A 20239-nucleotide genomic window follows, 5' to 3' on the forward strand; every position below is an offset into this window, starting at 1 on the left:
TCCGACCCGGAGAGAAAGCCACGCCTGAGTCCGAGCAGTGACAGATCCGCCTGCTCCAGGGATTCAGTTCCTTTTTCACTTTTACTTTAAACTCTTTTCCTCCTTTCCTTTTCGTTCTCACTTCTTGTGTTCAGACCTCCTTCCTCCTTTCAGTCTCTCCTTTGTTTGATTTTCCCTCCTTCCAGACTCTCCCAGGTGGTCTGATTTCTAACCTCTCTTCCTCCTCCTTACCAGTGATGTCACCTCCTGCTTCCTTTCATCCTCCTCCTTGCTACAATATAAAACATAAAATATCTATATGATAAATAATGAATATCTATCATTTCTGTCCTGGTTTTATGCTGCCAAAGAAAGCACGTATGTCAGGATATTTTATCTCTTAACAGTGATGTAATGCTTAGAAAATGTAAAGGATGTCCTGGCTTTGCCTGGGTGAAGGGAGTTTGTTACACGCAGCATGTTTTTAGTGGTTTTTAAAATGTTCAGAAAAAAGACACAATAAATCAAACGTGGGGGGGGGAATCCAACTAATGAACAAACATTTAGCAGGGGGTGACATGAGTTCAATATTTATCAAACCCTGACTGTAGCCTTGTTCAGCTACAGTTTTATAGATGAGTTTATGTTCACACTAGTTTCTCTATGAAGCCATAAACAATATTGGTAGAAGAAATATTCTTTACTTGTGAAAAAATATCAGTGTGAAATTCCTTTATAAGTAAATAATACATCTTATGTAAGTAGAAGTAGGCTAGCTTAGAAAAGTGAAATTAAAGTCAAGTGACTCAAAAAATTACATTATTAAATGTAGATCATTATAAGTAATGCAATATTTACTTAGTAGCCAGGACTGAGTATTTTAAATTAGTTATACTGATTAAATTCTATATTTTTTTCAAATAGAATAAGTAAAATCTAAACCTGTGAGGTAACGAGAAATATCATCTTGTAATAGAGTAACGACTGCAACATAGCCTACTGTATACCTTTGATATGCAGCAACGCACAAGTTGAATGTGGTGCATGAATGGGAAAGTAACGTAAAAGTACCTTTCCATGATACTCGAGTACTGCACATGAGTAACTGTACTTAGTTACTGGCCACCATTGATAATTCCTCCTGTTGTGTTTTGTTGTTTTGTATTTTCCAAAGCAGCCAGCGGTGCGGTAATTTCCCGCGCTTTACTGATTCACTATTAGCTAATGGGAACAACATTCACTTTCCTGTGTCGCGCCGCGTCCAATCAGAGCCGAGGATCCATGTGAGCCAATGACGCGCGCACTTGTCGTCCAATGAGCGGCGAGAAGGGTTGATAAAGCGAACCAATGGGGTGACGGCGGCGCTGTGTGACCGAAGCAGGGTCAACCCGGTCTCATTTCGCCCCCTTCCTCCTTCTCCACCCGGCTGGCTGGCTGGTCTCTTTTTTTTTGGGATTGGATCTCGCGCACTGCAATGGCGGAACAGCAGCAGTTCTACCTCTTGCTGGGTAACCTGATGAGCCCTGACAACAACGTCAGGAAACAGTCAGAGGTGAGTGAAGCCGCGGGAAACGGAGCTGTTATTTAGGGGGAGACGGTGTAAAGAGAGAGACTGAGAGAGAGAGACAGAGAGAGAGATATCGGCCTGAAGCTAACCGCCCGTTAGCCTTGGCCGCGCGCGCACTGAGCTCTCACGTCAGGGCTCGTGGACAGAGAGAGCCCACGTGTGATGTGGAGCCGACAGCGTGTACTTCTGGTCTGAGCTAAGGCTAACTACCCCCCTCCACGATGCTGCGTAGTTACATGTTTATAACGCAGAGCACATCCACACACATACACGCGCGCGAGGCCAACTGTGACAGCACGTGTTTTTTTTTTATGCGTGTCAATCGGGCTAAATGAAAGTGAATCGGAACCGTTTGTCGGGTCCTCACATCCTTTATTTATACAGCTGACAGAGTACAGGAAGTAGCATGAAGCTAAGTGCTGCTAGTTGTATTAGCTGACAGGCTAGCGGTGTGTGTGTGTGTGATAACAGATTAAACAGGAAGCTCCTGGGAATTAAATACGGACATAACACGGGACTTTATGCCGTGGGCGACATTACAGGTGGAGTTTAGGAGGGGTAGTTTCATTCAGGCTAACAGTCTTAGCAGAAACGCTACTTATGCAATGGCCTCAAGTCATTTCTGATGGGGGAAAGTCAGTGTAAGATGCAGCAGCAGCAACATGCCGCCGTCTTCCTCCTCTCCTCCTCTTATTCGTCTTCCTTGTCTTGGTCTGGTTTCCCCTGAAGCGATTTATCTCAGTTTCAGCCACGTCACGACAAAGGCTCGTCTCGGGTCATCCCCTCTTCACTGGATTAGTTTCCCTGAGGATTTGTTTGGGATGAGTCGAGCTGGCCTGTTCACTTTCCCCACCACCACCATGATTAGCCTCTTGTCGCGGCAAAGCTTTGTTACCCCCAGTCCCCCCCTCTCTCTCTTCAGCCGCCGACTTTTTGGATGAGGTGGTTGAATCTTATCACAGCCCCTCCACCACCAACCAACCAACCCCCTCCCCTCTCACTGGCAGTCAGCGTTTTTCTTTATAAAACACAGACTGTCTGCCGCGATGCTAAGCTCACTGGAATTCATCCTTTATAGAAACTCTCCCCTTTCTGTCTTACACACATAATAGGAATTGATCCATCTGTAAACCCATATTTTAACAGCTAATGACTGGACTGCAGCCACTGGACATTTGCAGCAGCTGACCCCCTGGTTTTACCCCCCAATGTGAAACAGGAGGGAGGGTTGACAAGTGAACAGTCTTAAAGATGTGAAGTTGATAGATACAAATGAGGTGTGGCTGCTCCATTCATGTCAGACAATAATAAAAATCACAAGAAAGCAGCTGACTGTTCCTGCAGCTCTGGCTGTAATCTATATTTACATGTTTTGTCATAGCTGCTCACTCTAAAACACTCATGGTATATGACCGTGCAGTTTCGATTTCACTGTGTTTGATTGGTAATAAGATCCTGTGCTCCACCATACTGTTGCCACAGTGATACCCCTCCCTCCTGGTTATTTGTAATGCAAATGTGTCCACTTTAAACCGCAGAGGAAATCCATTCAAGGTTGGGTTTTCCCTCATCGCTACATCTGTAGGTGTGTCATCTGGGCTCCTCTCGGCCCCCTTTTCATGTGATAAACAAAGCCGTAGATTATTTATTTACCTCCAGCACACAACCAAGGTTACGCTCCGTCCATCCAGCCATCCATCCATCCCAGAGCCTCGTGTGTGTTTGCATTTCTCATGTGACAACAAGTAAGAAGCAGCAGCAGCAGACAGCGTTCATGTCATGAGATGCCATGACACAAGAAATGACTTGAATTCCTCCTGCTGTTTTTCCTTTTTTTTTTTGCTTTGTTCCTTTTTTAAAAAACAGATTACTCCCATGAAATTGTCCCTGTGTATTTGTAATTAGGTTGTTAATTGGATGCAGACTTGAACCGGTGAGGGTGTGAGGGCCTCCGGGTGGCTGCTGCTCTGTTATCAGTATATTATTAACACAACAATAGAGAGCGTTCCTGCTTTCAAATGAAGCCCAGACGACTGACTCCCACATTACTGAGCTTATTTTAGCCTTATTTACATGTTACACTCCTCTCACTGTTGGCTTCAGATGTGCTACAGCGTGAAACAACAGGCATGTGTAAAAAAACAAATACAATACAATTTCTTTGACTGTAATACAGCGAACATGACGCTCGCTGTAAAGAGATCCATCCTTCATGGGTATCTGCTGTGATTCTGTCTGCAGGCATTTCTCATACCGCTGTCCATTCATTTTTCTTTTGCAGGAGACCTATGACACAATCCCCGGCCAGAACAAGATCACATTCTTGCTGCAGGCTATCAGAGATGCATCCGCTGCAGAGGAGGTTCGTACAGTCACACATTAAATCACATCTTTTTTTCTTTTTTTTTTCTTCAAGTTTGTCTGTGACTTGTAATTATTGTGAGATATCCTGGTGGAGAAATGTCAACCACCTGCTAAGCTCCATCCCTGGCCTCGGTAGGAAGTATTGTTACATCAGGAACGAAGAGCATTTTAGGTTAAAGGACGACAAAGTTCATGTTGTTGCATCACGTCCACATAATTGCAAAATGTTTGCGTTGAAAAGGTGCAACATTGGCGGCATTTGGAGAATGCGGTCTGTCATCATGTACCACAGCCTGACACCAAGACTCATGAGTCACAGGTTTGGCATTTGGGCAGTTCTGTTTACTCTTAACTCAACCAGCTGCTTGGTCCCTCACACTTCCTCTTCTTGTCTTTACCTCAAGGCCGATATTTTTAGAGCCTTGAAACGGGAGCAGGCAGAGAAATGCTCGGCCCAGGGAGGGTGACTCGGCCTTTCTGGGATGCTGCAGGTTTTGTTAGTCAGCGGCCATTAAAGAAAATAAAAACCAGTCTGATCGGTCGTTCCTGCTCATTGCAAACACACAAGGCAGCAGCTGTAATATCCAGTGACACTTATTGCTGTCAGGGCGCATGCATGGCGGCGAAATGCGACCTGATGTTAACCGGTGTTTAATCCGCTCAGGTCAAACAGATGGCGGCGGTGCTGCTGCGGCGGCTGCTGTCGTCGTCCTTCGAGGAGATCTACCCGGGCCTGACCCTGGAGATGCAGACGGCCATCAAGACAGAGCTGCTGACCAGCATCCAGCAGGAGACCTCGCCCAACATCCGCAAGAAGGTCTGCGACATTGCAGCGGAGCTCTCCAGAAACCTCATCGGTAACGTCCCTCTGAGCTTCTCTAATGTGTTCTGACTGAGAGCGATGACGATAAAAAGTGTTGCTGTGTGAAGTCGAACAGTGATTTATGATGGTGGTGTGCTGTTATCCAGATGACGATGGGAGTAACCAGTGGCCGGAGGTGCTGAAGTTCCTGTTTGACTCCGTTAACTCTGACAACGTTGGCCTGCGAGAAGCCGCCCTGCACATATTCTGGTGAGCCCCCCCCCGGATGATGAAGTCAGATTCCAGCTCTGTTCCCTCAGGTGGAACAACGGGTGATTTATGCGCTTTTGGCTTTATTTCAGGAACTTCCCAGGAATCTTCGGCAACCAGCAGCAGCATTACATGGAGGTCATCAAACGGATGCTCGTCCAGTGCATGCAGGACCAGGCAAACCCACAGGTGAGGTGTTGCAGCAGGGTGGTTCATGTCTGGATTTCTCTTCCTGTTTTTGTTTCATCACTAAAAATGATTATCCTCCCACAGATTCGTACCCTGGCGGCTCGGGCGGCAGCGTCCTTCGTCCTGTCCAACGAGAGCAACTCGGCTCTGCTGAAGCACTTTGCCGACCTGCTGCCGGGAATCCTGCAGGTGAGACGCCATGACAAGTGTCGAGCTTGGTGCCTGCATATAATCCTTTTGTACCAGTAATGGCTTTTAAGCAGCCTGTAAAAATTAATCCCCCTGAGAGACCCATTATCGATCTCATCTGATATACATGCATTAGATAACGTCAGCTCGTCCACGCTAATGGGTCCAAGTTAAAACAACGGCCTGTTGAGTTGCTCTGATTCACAGCGCTTGCTTTAATGTGGATCTCATTTCTGTGCATATTGTGTTGACGCTGATCTAAACTCAGTATGTGGAGAGTAAATATGGCCGGTCCTCTGCAAACAGAGGCTGGAACTTCAAAGTAAAAGCAGCAGCAGCGCTTATTTGCAGCTTCTTCAGCGAGACGCCTGAGTCCTTGTTAGGCTCTGTAAAGATTGCAGAACGAATAAGGAAGTTGGCTCAAATTGAACACACAGGAGCAGTAGCTGCTCCTCCCCCCCAGCAAAATTATTATTTTATTACTTAAGATGCAAGATGTTTTTCACTACGAGACAGTAGGGCATCAGTCTAGATTATAGGATTTAGGGTGTCCAATGTATCAACATTTCACAATAGCTATAAAGGCTGCACTAAGCTCTATTGCAACAGAGTTGGGTGAGTTTTTGTCAGTGACTCATAAGGATGGAGTTGGAAGTTAATCCCTCACATCGTAGCTGCAGAATAAATTCAGCATTAGCAGGTTGCCACGGCCAAGTGAGCATAGCTGCAACGCTTACGTCACCTTCTGTTTGATCAGGCGGTGAACGACTCCTGCTACCAGGCAGACGACTCTGTGCTCAAGTCCCTGGTGGAAATCGCAGACACGGCACCCAAATACCTGAGGCCCAACCTGGAGGCCACGCTGCAGCTCTGTCTGAAGGTGAGTCGGAGCGGCTCCACGTTCTCGATAGATATGAAGCTGAAAACAAACGTGTGAACGTCGGCTCATGTCTGTCCTCGCCTCCTCAGCTGTGTGCGGACACCAACCTGACGAACATGCAGAGGCAGTTGGCGCTGGAGGTCATCGTCACTTTATCCGAGACGGCAGCCGCCATGCTGAGGAAACACACCGCCATCGTGGCTCAGAGCGGTGAGAGGGGGGGCTGAAACTTCACTTTTAGTTCCCCCTGCTGGGAAACAAAGAGGTTTGACCGTTGTGTCGTTGTGTCTTCAGTGCCCCAGATGCTGGCTATGATGGTGGACCTCGAGGATGACGACGAGTGGGCCATGGCCGATGAGCTGGAGGATGATGACTTCGACAGGTAAGGCCCCGACCGTCACACCGGGAGTTTGACTTTTGTCTGATTCCTTCAACTTCTTAAAAAAACATCAGGACATTTTAAAGCATAGAGAGTGATTTCTTTCTGGTCACCCCCCCCTTCCTCCTCCCCCAGTAACGCTGTGGCTGGAGAGAGCGCTCTGGACAGAATTGCCTGTGGTTTGGGAGGAAAGATCATCTTGCCCATGATCAAACAACACATCATGCAGATGCTGCAGAACCGTAAGCGAACTATTATATAAAAGTTTTTGTAATTTCTTAAAATTTGCATTAGAATTAACCGAGTGTGTTTGACTCCAGCTGACTGGAAATACCGCCACGCTGGGCTGATGGCGCTGTCGGCCATCGGCGAGGGCTGCCACCAGCAGATGGAAGCCATCCTCCAGGAGATCGTCAGCTTTGTTCTCCTCTTCTGCTCCGACCCCGTAAGAAACACAACCTATAGATTCATTACCTTTAACTGGTCGGTTGTTGTATGGTGGTTTTGATTTTGGCTTTTCCTTTTCCCCTCCTCAGCACCCGAGGGTCCGTTACGCTGCCTGCAATGCCATTGGACAAATGGCCACAGACTTCGCACCGACCTTCCAAAAGAAATTCCACGATAAGGTATTTAAAGTGGTTGTTTCCTGGTACCTGCATGTTTTTTCACTCGCTAATGAAGTGATAATTTTAGATCATCCTTCATTATCTATCATCCACATTAACTTGAAACCGTATCCGTCTCCCCTCTAGGTGATCTCCGCCCTGCTTCAGACCATGGAAGACCAGAGCAACCCTCGGGTGCAGGCGCATGCCGCCGCAGCCCTCATCAACTTCACAGAGGACTGTCCCAAATCGCTGCTCATCCCGTATCTGGACAGCTTGGTGCAGCACCTTCACGTCATCATGGTTGCTAAGCTGCAGGAGGTACGGATATTATTGATCACAGCCAGGTGTATTTGATTGGCACACACACACTAGGGGCGTTTTAAATTGATCCTCCTCCTCCTCCTCCTCTCTCTACGCAGTTGATCCAAAAGGGCACCAAACTGGTCCTGGAGCAGGTGGTGACCTCCATCGCCTCGGTGGCCGACACCGCCGAGGAGAAGTTCGTGCCGTACTACGACCTGTTCATGTCCTCGCTCAAACACATCGTGGAGAACGCGGTGCAGAAGGAGCTGCGTCTGCTTCGCGGCAAGACCATCGAGTGCATCAGCCTCATCGGCCTGGCTGTGGGCAAGGAGAAGGTGCGTCCGCTGCTGCAGCGGCGTGTGATCAAACTGTCGCATCTCGCTACACCCACCTGCTTCACTTCACCTATGCTCACACCTGTTCCTTCTCTGTTCTGTCGCTAGTTCATGCCAGACGCCTCGGCCGTCATGCAGCTGCTCCTCAAAACCCAGACAGACTTCAACGACCTGGAAGACGATGACCCTCAGGTACAACTCAAGACATCTGTTGAACTACCTGGATTTCTATCTATTTCTATTCCTGTGTAGTGAACCTCACGTTTTTTTTCTCTCTGCACGGTTCAGATCTCGTACATGATCTCAGCCTGGGCCAGGATGTGCAAGATCCTGGGGAAGGAGTTCCAGCAGTATCTGCCTGTGGTGATGGGCCCTTTGATGAAGACGGCATCCATCAAGCCCGAGGTCGCCCTCCTCGACAGTAAGCAACACAGCAGTGGCTTTCAGACGCTCACCTAGTGCTTTAAAGAGAAAGACAGGCTCTCTGTTCTAACGAGATGAAAGATGCCGTGTTTGAGAGGTTTAATTTCTGTCTGGTAGCCCAGGACATGGAGAACATATCTGAGGACGACGGCTGGGAGTTTGTCAACCTGGGAGACCAGCAGAGTTTTGGCATCAAGACGGCCGGCCTCGAGGAGAAGGCCACCGCCTGTCAGATGCTGGTGAGCAGACGAGCACAGAATCAACGTTTATTACTGGATGTCGTTATCGGTGTTCAGCCGTGGTAGTAAAACGTTTGTTTTTGTTTTGCAGGTGTGTTATGCCAAAGAGCTGAAGGAAGGTTTTGTGGAGTACACGGAGCAGGTGGTGAAGCTGATGGTTCCTCTACTCAAGTTTTACTTCCACGATGATATCCTTTCCTTTATTGTCCGACAACTCAATATATAATTATTATTCTTACTTTAAACAAGCAATAATCAATCATCGGAGCCCCAGTCTTGTTGTATTTTCCTTAACCGCCTCACGTGTCAGGGTGGCGGCAGCTGAGTCCATGCCCCTGCTGCTGGAGTGCGCTCGGGTCCGGGGGCCAGAGTACCTCACCCAGATGTGGCACTTCATGTGCGACGCTCTCATCAAGGCCATCGGCACCGAGCCAGACTCAGACGTCCTGTCGGAAATCATGCACTCTTTTGCCAAGGTAACGCAGCGTTAAAGCCTCTTTTTGAAATGTGAATGTTGAACCGTTTTCTGATCTGACTGACTGATGGGAGTTTGTGTTTCCTGTTCCAGTGCATTGAGCTGATGGGCGATGGGTGTCTGAACAACGAGCATTTCGAGGAGCTGGGTGGCATCCTGAAGGGAAAACTGGAGGAGCACTTCAAGAACCAGGAGCTCAGACAGGGTGAGGCTTCGTCCCATGGAAACAGCTTGATGCAGCCTGATGACAACACTGTCTTCCTGTTTTTGTTTATTTACTTATTTCATTGAAAAAAAGAAAATAAAACGATTAAAGAAAAAAAACTCCTGAATGAAAGGGGGCAGAAAGAAGCTTATGTTGTCTACCCCTCTTTTTTCAGGAAATCCTTTCACAAATTAGATAATATATTATGTATCCAAGCAAAGAAGAACAACAAAAGTAACATAAAATAAGTTTAAATAATATACACATGCATGTACAGACCCATGATGTGCACATGCATGTGAATATAAATAAGTTTGTATGGGTTGGTAATGACAAAAGATCCTCACTTTGTTTTTCACAGCCAAGAGACAGGATGAAGACTACGATGAGCAGGTGGAGGAAACACTACAAGATGAGGTATTATTTTAATATAGGTGTTAAAGCACATATGGAAACCTGATGATGATGTAACGACTGAGCCTCACTTTTTTTTGTTGTTTTTTTTCCGCCCCAGGATGAGAATGATGTGTACATCCTGACCAAAGTGTCCGACATCCTGCACTCAGTGTTCAGTAGTTACAAGGAGAAGGTGCTGCCGTGGTTCGAGCAGCTGCTGCAGCTCATCGTCCAGCTAATAGTGAGTTAACGATCCGTAAAAATATCTGCTGGTGAGAAAAAATGGGTGACGAGGGGTCAGCGGCGGTAACTTAACGTGTCGGTCCTGCTTGTGCTCAGTGCCCCAACAGGCCGTGGGCAGACAGGCAGTGGGGTCTGTGCATCTTCGACGACGTGGTGGAGCACTGCAGCCCCTCCTCCTTCAAATACGCAGAGTATTTCCTGCGGCCGATGCTGCAGTCGCTGTGTGACACGAGCCCCGAGGTCCGGCAGGCCGCCGCCTACGGTGTCGGCGTCATGGCTCAGTATGGAGGAGAGAGCTACCGCCCATTCTGCACAGGTACGACCTGCTCGATGATGATGATGATGATTGACAGATTATTGCTTTTTTTTAAGTGATAACTGGAGTGTCTTTGTTCAACTGTTGCAGAGGCCATCCCCCTACTGGTCAGAGTCATCCAGGCAGCCGACTCGCGCTCCAAGGAAAACGTCAACGCCACAGAGAACTGCATCTCCGCCGTGGGAAAGGTCATGAGGTTCAGACCGGAGTGCGTCAACGTCAACGAGATCCTCCCCCACTGGCTCAGCTGGCTACCGCTCAACGAGGACAAAGAGGAGGCCGTCCACACGTTCGATTTCCTGTGCGACCTCATCGAGAGGTAGAACGGCCGCTTCATTTTTCCTCATTTACTGTGTTGTTGTTTTTTAATTTCTTTCTTTTGCTGACCGTTGTCTTCTCTCCGCAGCAACAACCCCATCGTCCTCGGGCCAGACAACGCCAACCTTCCCAAAATTTTCCTCATCATCGCAGACGGTGTTGCAAACGAATCGGTCAAGAGCGAAGACGCCTGCAGCAAACGGCTCGCAAATGTCATCCGTCAAGTACAGGTGAGTCCAGGGAAACATCATCATCTGGGTTTGGACGAATCAACTTGTGTGTTTCAACGCTGACCACTTTTTGCTCTTTCAGGTGTCGGGAGGATTATGGACACAGTGTGTATCGACACTGAACGAGACGCAGCAGAAAGCCATACAGGACCTACTGAACACTGCCTGAACCTGAACCCCCCAACCCCCTACCCACCCACCCACCCGTTACCTCCCCGCTCTTTAAAAAGCCCATGAAGAAAAGTCGAGCTCCTGGATCTCCTCCATACACTCCCTCTTCTTCCTCCTCCTCCTCCTCCTGCTCTGATCTGTAGTGTGTATGGACGCCGGCTTCACCCACCCACACCCTCATGATCACCCCCCCACACCCCTACTATTATATATCTCCACCTACATTCAGCCGACTGGGGGGAGCAGGTTGGATATTTATGACAATGGAGGACATTGGCCATCCACCTCAAAGACTTTTCACCCTCTATCCAAGGAAGTGGGAACAGGAATGTCTCCGTCGTCCCCCGTCTCATCACAGTCCTCAATCTTTTTTTGTTTTCCAACCCCGATCCCCGACGTTTGACTTCGTCTCGCCGTGCCCAGAGGGGACTCATTCTCCACGTAGCCCAACACAAACTCATTGGACAGTCAGGCTCAGAGGGGGGGCCGTCATAGTGGGGTGGGGGGGAGAAATGGGGGACAGGACATTCTGGTGGACTGAGCAATTGAATGAGGTGAAAATGCACACTGTCACTGGGCAATCACTGCCTGTCTCCTGTGAATTTCTTTATTTTTTTTCTCTTTTTGTATTTTTATTTTATTTCTTTTATTTTCGTTCCATGTTCCCAGTGTTACCTGGGGAGGGAGGGGAGGGGGAGGGAAACAGCATCTGTCTGCCACAGCTTCACAGAGGGGTGCGTTTCAAAACGGCATGTTAAGTGGCTAACTCTAGGAAATTTAAATAGTTAGGGAATTTACATCATCGTCGTCTGGGAAGGGTTGACATTGATTTTTTTTTTTAGCATTTTTTTTTCCTCCATAGCCTTTCAAGCAGCTGTTCACAGGAAGATGATGATGATGATGATGATGATGGTGAAATGTTTAACGGTTCTCAGCCCCCCCGCCCCTCCTCCTCCTCCCACCCCCTTTAAAGCGAAGGGTTTAAGGGGCTCCCCGGAGAAGAAGTGCAGAGGTCACAGCTTCACAACCGTGTTGACGAGTTGGAGGAACATGAATTGTAGACTATTCGTTAAATGCGTGCTACCATACTCTTAAAAACTTTATGGTTTCGAATCCTTTGCAGTCCTGCAGGTATGTGATGGAACTCAGAAAATAGCAAACAATAAAATTCCATTTGAGAATTGATTGAAAATGAGTTTGATTTATTCATTTATTTACCCACCCAAACTAATCTGTACATTTTTGGGAAATGAATTCATTCTCACAGGTGCTGCATTTGATTAGCAACAGCTAGCTCAACTCAAAATACATATACCAGAGCCTGGGAGGCCAAATTAAAGGGCATTTCCAGTCGTAATCAACGTTTACCTCATGTCAGGTCACCTATGATCAGTTCAGTTCATACCATCCATACTCCCAACAGCAGCATGTGGACGTTTATATTCATTTTTGTTCAAGAATCTATCGTTTTTTTTAAATGTTCATTAATGGGCTCCGGACTAATTTTAAAATTGTTCTGTGGTCGCAAGTAACGTCCTTTTGACCATCATTTACATTTTTAAAATTAGTTACAATGTTTACAATAAGTTAAATCAAAATTCGGACTTACTGCAGCTTCTGCATTGTTCCTTTCCGGGTCAGAGAACAAAACGCCTCAGGAAAGGAACAATGCGGAAGCCGCGGTAAGTCCGAATTTTGATTTAATTTAATTGTAAAGCAAAAACGTCCACATGCTGCAGTTGGGAGTATGGATGGTATGAAATGAACTGATCATGTGACCTGATATCTGAGGTAAACATTGATTACGACTGGAAATGCCCTTTAAGGTGCATGCACAAAAATGGAAGGAGCTGCCTAAAAGTGACTAGACTTTTAGTTTTGTATTTGTAGAGGTTGAATAAAGAAGAGATGACCCATTCACTGTGAGTGTGACCTTCAGTGGTGCAGGATAAATCTAAAGTTGGTCTGTTAACACTAATTAGAGGGGAAACAGATTTGCACACACCTGCTGCACATCATGAATTAATTCCCAAAAAGCTACAGAGTTGAAATTAACATTTGACTTGAGTAAAGTGGAGCAGATGTGTGTGTTTATGTGTGTGTGGTGTGTTATTGGCAGCGCTGTGCCTGGTAAATGCGATCCGATCACCCGAGACGACATGAGTTGTTTCAACAGAGCAGCCGTGTTTTTATTAGGACACCTAGAGACCAACAACAAATGTTTAAATTAAAGCTTTCAACCAAACCAGAACAGTCGTGGATGAACTGGAAACGTTTATCCCACCTTTACAAAACGCAAAAATATACATATGCACGTCGTACAGACTTGAGTTACTCAGGAGGCTAGAACGAATCCAACCGTCCTGTAATAAATCCCATCCTCATGAAGATGTTGACGGTTTATTATTTGGTGCCATTGTGATCTTCATGAAATTGGGATTTACTGACGGGCTGCTGCATTGATTTGTAGCCAAGTGTACTAGTTGGCAACAACTTGACTCACTGTGAAATATGTGTGTTTTCTCTACACATACGGGCTGCTGTAAATTCAATTGGGCCCATTTGTTGACATTGAAGTTGGCAGTTTAAATCCACAGTCCAGCTGGGAACATCTGGCCAGGGCAAATTAATGAGACGCTTCTTTTTTTTTAATCCAAGTTGCTGTTGAAACTGTCAACTGTGTGAAGCGGGACATTTTTGGACACCAGACGATCTTCCACTGTAGTGTACGGCCGAGTGCAATTTTCTCTGGCAGGTCTGTCTGGCTCTTTCAAGATGTTTTCTTTTTTTTAAAGTTTCCGAATAAGCTCACTCCTCTTTCACCTTCGGCTTGGATTTGAAGGAAACTTGCGGCATTGGTGGGAGATTCAGTGAACTACAGTTAACGAAAGCTACGGCTGAGTGAAGTGACAGAGAAACCCTCATGGTTGTCTGGTTAAACACTGATGACGAGAGCAGCTGCGTGCCACATGGATGCGTTAACACTAGCAGATCAGATCGGAGGGAGGGTGGAGGGGAGTACCAGTGTCAGAGGAAATAATACAGTATTTACAGTGGAGAGGACTATCTGTACAAGCTGGCGTACAAGCGAGGTGAGCGTGCTAAACAGGAAGAATGTCAGAAATGAGGAGCTTCACATTAAAACTTGGTGATTTAGTCTGAGTGTTTCTCACAGGACAAACAACTACACAGTCTCCAGTCCGCCTCTACCTTTCACTCTTTCTTTCTTTTTCTCCCTTCACAGTCTTTTTCCTGCATTGTTGTCGTCGTCCTCTTCCTCTACTGGAGCATATCCACGAAAGCGTCAAACTCGTCAATGTTTTTCTCATAGACGGCCAGTTTCTCCGGCAGCGAATCCTGCAGAGGGAAAACAGAAATCACAGTTAGAACGATCTGAGTCACACAACGAAGACAGACTTCACTAAGGCTGTCTTTACACTACAGGCCTTGAAGCCCAATTCTGATTTGTTGCCTATATACAATTTGTTTGACTGACGTTCTATCAGAAGTGACCCATATCTGATATCTGCATTTACACCTGCTTGTAAAATTCAAATAATAATTATAAACAAAGGTGAGTCTGGTGCTCAGAGTTTACGTATATCCAACGAGTCACTGTTTACAAAGTGTTACAGACGAAATCTGGTGTTTCGGTCGTCCAGGTCAGCCCCACATGTCAATCACAGGCTACAGAGGTTCAGTGAAACGTGTGGGCAAGAGAATTCATGTTAGTATTGATGACGTACGGCATGCATTGCCAGGAAAGATCCGATCTGTCTGTTTAGACTGCAGACGTATCGGCAGATATCTGATTTGCATCTGATTTATTTCCACATATAACAAAGGATCCGATTTGGGCCACTTGAGAGGAAACAATCAGAATTGGGCTGGTTGAACCATGCAGTGTAAAGATAGAGAAACCAACGCCTCACCAGGTCGTCAGCCATCGACTGGGAGCTGATGTGCAGTGAGAGGCTGGCCAGTTGTGGAGGGTTCTGAAACTCTCTGTAGAAGGTGCCCAAGTCCATCGGCAACAAGTCGTCCTTGGAGAAGGCGGGTCGCTGCAGAGGAGACGACAGACAGAGTGTCAACATAAAACAAAACATCTTCTCCATCGTTGAACGAGGAGAATGAAAACCTGTGCAGAGGAGGAGTACGTACAAAGTCGACCATGACAAAGTCGTCCTGCTGCCCCGATCCTTCTGAGCCCTGAGAGTGAAGGCTGGCCTGCAGGGGGGACGGGCAGGTGGGAGAGTCTGGAGGCTGCACCTGTACAAACACACACACACACACTTATTTAAAAATCTCCCTAAGTGCATCAAGCTTGTGATCTAATCTGCCAGATGTTTCTATGTATCTATCGTATCCTATCAGTTTTTACCATGGGGTCGTTCTCCTCTGGGTCCAGGCCTCGAGGAGCAAATGCAGCAAACGGCAGGTCCAGACTGGCGGCTGTTATCTACACACACACACACACAGACGGTGTTACAAACCCAGCTCTCTTCTATTAAATCGATGTGTGACTTCAGTTCAGAGACGTTCAGATCACCTGTGTGTTGGGTTTATTGACGAAGGCTCCGACTTTCCTTGTAAACGCGTTGAGCGACTCCACGGGGTCGGAGGGAGAGACGCTCCTCCTCCCTTCCTCCCTCCTTCCGTCTGCGCTCTGCGCCAGACCATCATCATCACCACCACTGGGAAGAGGACAGAGAAATAAAGATTAGACACAGATCAAAAGTTTAAGGGCTCAAATTGTATGTTTAAATATGTAAATGAGGCAATATCTAATGAAATATGTGCTAATCTGCATACATTTCCAGAACCAAAATCTGAACAATGGACAAAGCCACTTTCATAATTTCAATATCTCTTTGTATCACTCTGTAAATGAGAAAATACTGTCGCCAGTTCTAAAAAAAAAACAAATTTCGGCATGTTTTTAGGAATAAAATGTTGTATAAATCTGGCTTTGAATAATATATCAACAAACCCCTCTGTAGAAACCTTCAGAATATAGACAGGAAGGTTGGTGTCTGTAAATGCTGCTGAAGTGAATGCTAGATGCTGAAGAGATTTACCTGCTGCCAGGTGTGTTGGGGGGGTGTTCTGCCAGATGTGCATCTGCTCCGTGCGGAGGATGAGCAGGAACCAACACAACCCCGCCCTCCTTCCCAGGATGCAACATCTGAAGGGGAAGAACACGGACAGAGTTATAGTGGATTAACTGAGAAGAAGAAGCTGCATCAGCTAATCACACTGTATCACAAAAACTATGTGCATAACAGTGTTTTTATTCTTTGTTTTAATGATAATAGAGTTTATATTTGTGTTTTATACATCAACATTTTGAATGAAGATCCAATAAATCTGGTTAAATAGTGAAAAAATCCGAGAATTTTGTGATGGAGTCTAAATGTCTAAATTAACATTTGGGCAAATCTTTGTAATCTGTCTGTTCTGATTTCCTTAGTTTTACATCTATTAGCATATACAATCAGATCACTGGCTACAGAAATGAAGTGATTGGTGACGGCTCAGCACCTGGTTTTGATTGGAGGTGGGATGACAGAGATCAGCAGCTCCTGCTAGAGCTGTAGGCTGATAGGACATCCTGGAGGCGTACAGCTGGAGCGAGACAGAGACAAGAAGTTAATGTTAATCACTAAACATGAAGGATTTCAGGTTGATGTGGGTTTCTACTGGGATGGAAGGTGATAAAAGATCAGGATGAAGCTACTATCGTGAAGAGCCGCAAACTGAAGCTACAAAGCTTTGTGCTTAAGTAAGTGATGAAACCTCAAACACAGTCAAAGGAGATGATGGTAAAAAGAAAAACTCTCTGATGCAACTCTGACACACCAAAGAGCAACACACACACACACACCAAAACAGAAGAGAAATCTGAGGGAACAAAAGAGCTACTGAGGCTGTCTCACACACAGTCACACTCTCACAGTGACCGGTGCAGACTCACAGTGTGAGTGACAAGTCCAGGAGCCACTGGAAGCTGCAGACTGTCCAAGGGGAGGGGCTTAGACAGTTTAGAGGGAGACGGACTCAGCGTGCACACACACTGAGATTATGCAGACACGCACGCACGCACGCACACATACGGATAAACGTACAATAAAAGGACAACAGGAAAGAAAACAGACAAAGAGAGAAAAAGAGAAAGTGAAATGAAATACAGGTATGAAAATGGAAAGAAGAAGTCACAAGATCAACAACAGACAGCGACGGCCAGTGAAGTGAGTTCTACCTGAGAGGGAGGGGAGGTGGAGAAGGAGGTGGTGCAGACCTCCTGTGAATCCTGAACTCCTGCAAATAGTCCTCCGTCGTCCTCATCTGGAGCTCTGGACACACATATAGACATTAACACTCAGGTGCATAAACATCATGCAGAGGTGAACAGATCAGAGTCTTAGATTTACACTTTTAAACCAGTTCTAATAAAAATGTTTCCTCATTCTGTTCCAGTGGAGTCATATGTTTAAAGAATGCACCCTGTGACTTCCAGATGATGCAATTACATCACCTAACAGCTCTCTATTGTTTGTGGTCAGACTGAAACTCAATTGCAGCACTGTCTTCTTGAGGTGGGAGTTGTGGACAGATAATTTAACTCGCAGAGCCTTCCATAGCTACCTGTAGTTGCAGGGGTGTCCGACATTTACAGGACGCAGATTGCTGCCGGGGGGATCCACAAAGTGATCTACAATGATCCCCATGATCGGAGGTGACCGCTCAAACTGCCTGCAGAGGACCAAAACATGTTTTATTACATGTAGTGATACAAACAAATGGTTTTTCTAGTTAAAATAAGAAAATAATAATGTCTTCTGTAAGAGCACGATCTTGGTTTAGATTTTGTTTGTTAGTTACCTGTTAGACATGAATGCCAGGTTGGTGCGGTAGGCACATGAAAGTGTGACTGTGCCAACAGGGGTGCCGACAACACCAACACGCACCGTCTGAAAACCTTAAAAATAAACAGAAAGAAAACTCGGTAAAAGGTAAAAAGGTATACGTCACTGTGATAACTGGTGGCTGGTGGCTTTAAAAACATGCTGTCAGCGATTCAAGACGCTGAGTTTACAGTTACCTTCCCCTAATCCACCCAGCTGGACTTCCCCGAAGTAGATCCTGGAAAGACAGAAACAAGACACTGAGGCGACTGGACTGATCAGTCATCAAAATGCAAAATAAAGTCGGTGTAACTTGCCAGTAAGGAGGAAAAATGTGCCGTTTAATAACACAGAGAATCCACACACACCTGTATAATATAACATAGTCATGTCCCTGCTTTCTGGACAGCTTGTAGGCGGGTGTTACTCTGGTGATGGCCAGCAGAGACTTCAGAAGGACAGACAGACGGTTGTACACTGTATACGACACCTTGATGTCCTTATCGCACCTGCAACACAAACGCACAACACAACCTACATTGTGACAGCTCTTTGGAAACGTGATAAAAGGCCAAAAATGTCACCGAAACAGAGAAGCCATTTATGACTCAACACTGCTGATGTTCGCTTGCCAAAGCTGTTCACTGTGCAGTGTTATTTATACCGCATTAAATTTCACTCACACACAAACTGTACATACAGCGTGGGCATTAGACTGATGCTTTTTCACAGTTGCAGGACCCACGCACTCATCACAAGCTCTGCTTATGATTTAGTAACAAGTATAGCAATGGTATTATATTTCGGCAACTGATTACATTACAGCTGAAGTCCTGGCGTTAACATTATTCTTTAACCGTGTGGATAATTCAACAATTACAAAGTTAAACCCACTCACTTTTCATTCATCTCCAGACACCACGTCTCCAACTCCATTGAGTCGCCCTGAGTGGGGCAGAAAACAGACAATATGACAAGAGGAACAGAAAACTGGGACTAAACAAATCACAGTATCTTGGTTTCTATAAAGGAATAGATGAACACAGATTGTCACTGCAGAAAGTTTGGTGAAGATGTTATTTTACATGAGCAGAAAACAGAAGCAGCAGATAACACAAGGTTTATACCTCTGACGTCTTCAGGGAGATCTCCACACACATGGAGCGTCCGATGCCCGGAAGCTGACCCGCCAGCGCCTTCTTGGCTTCATGAGTCACCTCTGGGATGTCTTTGATGGCCAAGTTAAACTGCAAAATGCAAAATGCAAAAAAAAAGACCAACAGTCAAAACAAGCTACAGATAAAATAAAAAAATCTGCAGAAAAATAAGTGACATTGTTTGATTTGAGGAATTAGTTTACCCAGTCGGAGCCTGTAGGTGATGAGGAAGAACGAGTGCATATTTTCTCTCCAAGGCGGGCTTGGACTATCACCTGAACAGTCTAGAAAAAACACATAGGAAACCAAACTGTTATTATAAACACTTCACACACAAAAAAACTGCTGACAGGGCCAGCCAGAGCCACAATGACACTCACGTTTATCTGCACACACACATGGACAACGATCATCATCAAAGCCGCTTACCTTCAAGGCAAAGAACTTAATGAACTTGTCCAGGTCTTTTTTATCCTGAGGACTTAGGTCACTGTCCATGTTGACACAACCCTGCAATTTTAACGGACAGAGCACAAAAAACCTGATTGTAAACCAATTTCAGGTGTGAAAACTAAAAAATTGCACATGATTGTAAACCAATTTCAGGTGTGAAAACTAAAAAATTGCATTAGAAATATGAGCACAAGACTGTTTTGAAGATGGATTCAAACTCTATTACCTCAGATTAAAATCACCTGTGATAAACACAAGTAGACTGCAATAACTGTGTCATTTCACAGCATAAATTCACTCATTCCACAAATAGCTCGATAACTTTTTAAGATTAATGATATAGTTTAGACCCAAACGAACAGTATTTAGCATTAACATGACAAGTTCAGTTGTTATTATAGCTCCACGAGCAAGTGAGGCCTCCACGTTGACATGAATTTGCACAGATCTAGACGTCGTGTTGGACACTGACAGCCACCTTATACTGTATAATACACCAGCTATTACATTAAAATGCTAAAATATCGCAGTTTCAGTGGTAATTTCTCCACGTTTTCGTTTCAAAACAGTGAAGCGGAGTTTCTGTGACTCAGTGGGCAACCAGCGACGTCAGCTAGCTAGCTAGCTGAATACGACGCACTTCAATTTCACCACAAAAACAGCAAAACTTACATGAGCTTTTCCCTTCACAATGTAGCTACGATAAAAAATATAAAATTAAGAAGACAAGTTCTCAAATGTAACTTGAAACGACGCCTTTCACAAACGTTTAAACGCCCATTTCAGATTAAACACAACGTCAACAGCAGCTCTGTTTATTTTCTCCATGTCGACGTGTTTGTG

The 20239-nt window shown here is 45.7% G+C and overlaps 2 protein-coding genes across 3 annotated transcripts; one reads left to right on the plus strand and one right to left on the minus strand.

The window, feature by feature from the left end:
• The first annotated feature begins 1344 nt into the window (after window positions 1-1344).
• Window positions 1345-12065, plus strand: ipo5 (importin 5). Its single transcript, XM_085798692.1, has 26 exons — window positions 1345-1531; window positions 3828-3908; window positions 4575-4767; window positions 4880-4982; window positions 5075-5171; window positions 5256-5360; window positions 6118-6240; window positions 6330-6450; window positions 6535-6622; window positions 6755-6861; window positions 6940-7064; window positions 7156-7245; window positions 7372-7545; window positions 7647-7865; window positions 7974-8057; window positions 8154-8286; window positions 8406-8527; window positions 8619-8715; window positions 8831-9003; window positions 9096-9207; window positions 9569-9624; window positions 9722-9844; window positions 9943-10162; window positions 10253-10481; window positions 10569-10710; window positions 10793-12065. The coding sequence occupies exons 1-26, from the start codon at window positions 1454-1456 to the stop codon at window positions 10877-10879; spliced, it is 3282 nt and encodes a 1093-aa protein (XP_085654818.1). The 5' UTR covers window positions 1345-1453; the 3' UTR covers window positions 10880-12065.
• Window positions 12066-13045: 980 nt separating this feature from the next.
• On the minus strand, window positions 13046-20237 carry atg13 (ATG13 autophagy related 13 homolog (S. cerevisiae)). Of its 2 annotated transcripts, XM_085798672.1 has the most exons (18): window positions 20069-20237; window positions 19373-19453; window positions 19147-19227; window positions 18914-19033; window positions 18685-18731; window positions 18155-18295; window positions 17984-18024; window positions 17764-17860; window positions 17527-17634; window positions 17141-17234; window positions 16856-16954; window positions 16423-16506; window positions 15960-16066; window positions 15431-15575; window positions 15263-15340; window positions 15043-15150; window positions 14814-14942; window positions 13046-14238 (listed from the first exon to the last, which is right to left on the minus strand). In XM_085798672.1, the coding sequence occupies exons 2-18, from the start codon at window positions 19439-19441 to the stop codon at window positions 14161-14163; spliced, it is 1626 nt and encodes a 541-aa protein (XP_085654798.1). In that variant the 5' UTR covers window positions 19442-19453; window positions 20069-20237; the 3' UTR covers window positions 13046-14160. The 2 variants fall into 2 exon arrangements, with proteins under 2 accessions (XP_085654798.1, XP_085654806.1); XM_085798680.1 differs by lacking the exon at window positions 16856-16954.
• Between the last annotated feature and the right edge of the window lie 2 nt (window positions 20238-20239).

This window comes from Trachurus japonicus, chromosome 2 (assembly GCF_045865225.1).
Source record: "Trachurus japonicus isolate A0001 chromosome 2, Traja_1.0".
Taxonomy (NCBI): domain Eukaryota; kingdom Metazoa; phylum Chordata; class Actinopteri; order Carangiformes; family Carangidae; genus Trachurus; species Trachurus japonicus.